Here is a 2,378-nt window from a genome sequence, read left to right on the forward strand (position 1 = left end):
CCAGCAAGGACCTGAAATTCGGGATCGACCGCATTTTGTCGGCGGAGTTTGACCCCAAAGTCAAGGAAGGCAACACGCTGAGAGGTAGAGAAATTGGCTTGTCCGCTTTCCATGCTAGCGTTCTTGTCGCTTTTTTGTTTTTCCTTAGTCTGCAGATACCCGTATTTTTAAAACTTTTTGAAGTAGCCAGAAAAGACGCAAACGTTATAAATGTGCTTTTTTTAATAGCGTTCACTAAAATAACCGCCGGTCCCGCGCGCTGTAGCAGTCTGTGATTAGGATTGCACAGCTTTGAAAAATAGCGATAGCGTAAAAATAGCAAATCAAACGATCTCAGATTCCCAAACCGGGCGAAGGTTTTCCCTCAGATGGTAGAGCCCGTTTTAAAGGCTTTTGCTGCAATCAATCTTCTCCCGCAGCGTGTAAACATCCTGACAAAGGGAGTAAATATATCGGGAGATCTCCGAGTCCCGGGGCAATGCCGCATGTCCCGGGGAAAGCCATCAGGGCGAGCTCCGGGACTTGCCCGTCCCTGCCATGTCCCTTCGGCGGAGGCTCCCCCAGCCCTCCCGGGCCGGRACGCGGCCGCCCCCGTCCCCCCCAAGCCGCAGGGGAGCCCAGACCCGTCCGCTAGAAGCGTCCCGGTGCGGAGATTTCGACTGCGGTGTAACAGAGCTCTCCTTGTTCCTGTGCTCACAGATCTGACCTCCTTATTAACTACCAGCCGCCAAACTGGGGTTCATCTCCCCAACTTGCAGCCTTCCGCCAGCCAGTTCTTCGCGTCTCTAGACCCCATTAACGAGGCCTCTACTATTCTGGGTCCCTTAAACACAAACCCAAGGAGCTCAGTTCAGCACCAGTTTCAAGACACTTTTCCAGGTACATACCCTCCCCTCCGACCCCCCCGCGCTCACCCTGCCGGCTGCCGCCCCCGGCCCGCAGCGCGCCCCCGGCCCGCAGGCTCCCTCTGCTCAAAGGGACTTGGCGGATGCTTTTGAAACGCCAGGGCGTCTTTTTCTAGCGAGGCTCAGATTTTGGACATCTCGTCCCGAGCGAAAGCACTGGGGGGGGGGGGGGGAGGAAGATCCGTCTAGCGGCCTGAACCAGATCATCTGATCTAGCAAAAATAATACCTGGGGCGAGAGAGAAAGGGCGGGGAGGGGGAAAAGGAAAATATCCGAGTTAGAAAAACATGCCGTCCTTGTCTGAGGAAACACACGCTTACAGAAATTATACCTAGTCGGCAGGCAGGGCGACACTTGCTTGGGCCTTCCCTGCACATCGCAGTCGAGCTGTTATTTTGAACGGATTTAATACCTCTTTCCAGGCATCGATATTAATAACGCACTTTCCCTGTGTCCCTCTCTCTCTCTGTCTCTCTTTCCCAAACGCCAGGTCCGTATGCAGTTTTAACTAAGGACACGCTGCCTCAGACGTACAAGAGGAAGCGCTCCTGGTCCAGGGCTGTTTTTTCCAATCTGCAAAGGAAAGGTTTAGAAAAGCGGTTCGAAATCCAGAAATACGTTACCAAACCGGACAGAAAGCAACTCGCGGCAATGCTGGGGCTGACAGATGCTCAAGTAAGAACGGCTTCTTTTTTTTTATGCACCCTTCTTTTACTTCCAGTTTTGTTTAGGCGAATGTTAGGGGGGGGGTTGAAAATTATTTTCCCTTCCTTAATCTTTTGTGGGATTCTTTTAGAAGTAGGATCTCGGTTTGGCGGGCTTACCTGGACTCCCACATTAAACGTCTTTTTGTGAGGTCCTGTACGGCCACACGTTAGCAGGATTAACTACCCGGTCCTAACGCGAAGATTTCGCCCATGGACTCTTTGCGTTTGTTTTGGCAAACACTGACAGCGACAAGCAAGGAGGCAAACAGGGCCAGAGGAGATAATCAGTATGCACTTTATTGAAGTGCAACTCACTGTAGGAGGCAGTTTAGGTCAAAGGAAGTAGAAACAAACACACTATTTTTTAATGTCCTTTTTTTTTAAAAAAAATCTCTCCTAGCATTGTGAAATCCCTAGTTCTGGGGAAGTGAAAACTTCTCTTCAAACGGAATCATTAAACGCCACTCTGTAATGATTCCACTATTGACGGCCCACAGCGCACAGAATTGTATAACGCTGTGGTTTCTTGAGTAAGATTTGGTTTCCTGGAAGAAGAAGTAGAAGGGAGAAAAAAAAGAAAGAGAGAAAAAAAAAAAAAMCACCACCAAACCCTGTTGTATTTAAACACGCGAAGGAGGGAAAAAAAAAGTTACTCGCGTAAGAGTGGGGGCAGAGGAAAATGAGGATGGTACCTCCTTTTATCCCCGTGCTGCCTGCTTGCAAGCGCTTCCTGGAGAGGCCAGGGCTCAGCTTAGCCCCCCCCTTC

General features: G+C 50.3%; 1 protein-coding gene across 1 annotated transcript in view; it reads left to right on the forward strand.

Annotated features, from left to right (window-relative positions):
* The window catches only part of HLX (H2.0 like homeobox), a 51,577-nt gene that overhangs the window by 47,119 nt on the left and 2,080 nt on the right, over positions 1-2,378 (forward strand). Inside the window, exons 2-4 of the mRNA XM_026066561.1 lie at positions 5-84; positions 700-879; positions 1,396-1,580. Coding sequence (XP_025922346.1) covers positions 5-84; positions 700-879; positions 1,396-1,580 — 445 coding nt within the window. The remainder of the gene's footprint in view (positions 1-4; positions 85-699; positions 880-1,395; positions 1,581-2,378) is intronic.

Source organism: Apteryx rowi, unplaced genomic scaffold (genome assembly GCF_003343035.1).
Source record: "Apteryx rowi isolate R43461 unplaced genomic scaffold, aptRow1 scaffold_243, whole genome shotgun sequence".
Classification (NCBI taxonomy): domain Eukaryota; kingdom Metazoa; phylum Chordata; class Aves; order Apterygiformes; family Apterygidae; genus Apteryx; species Apteryx rowi.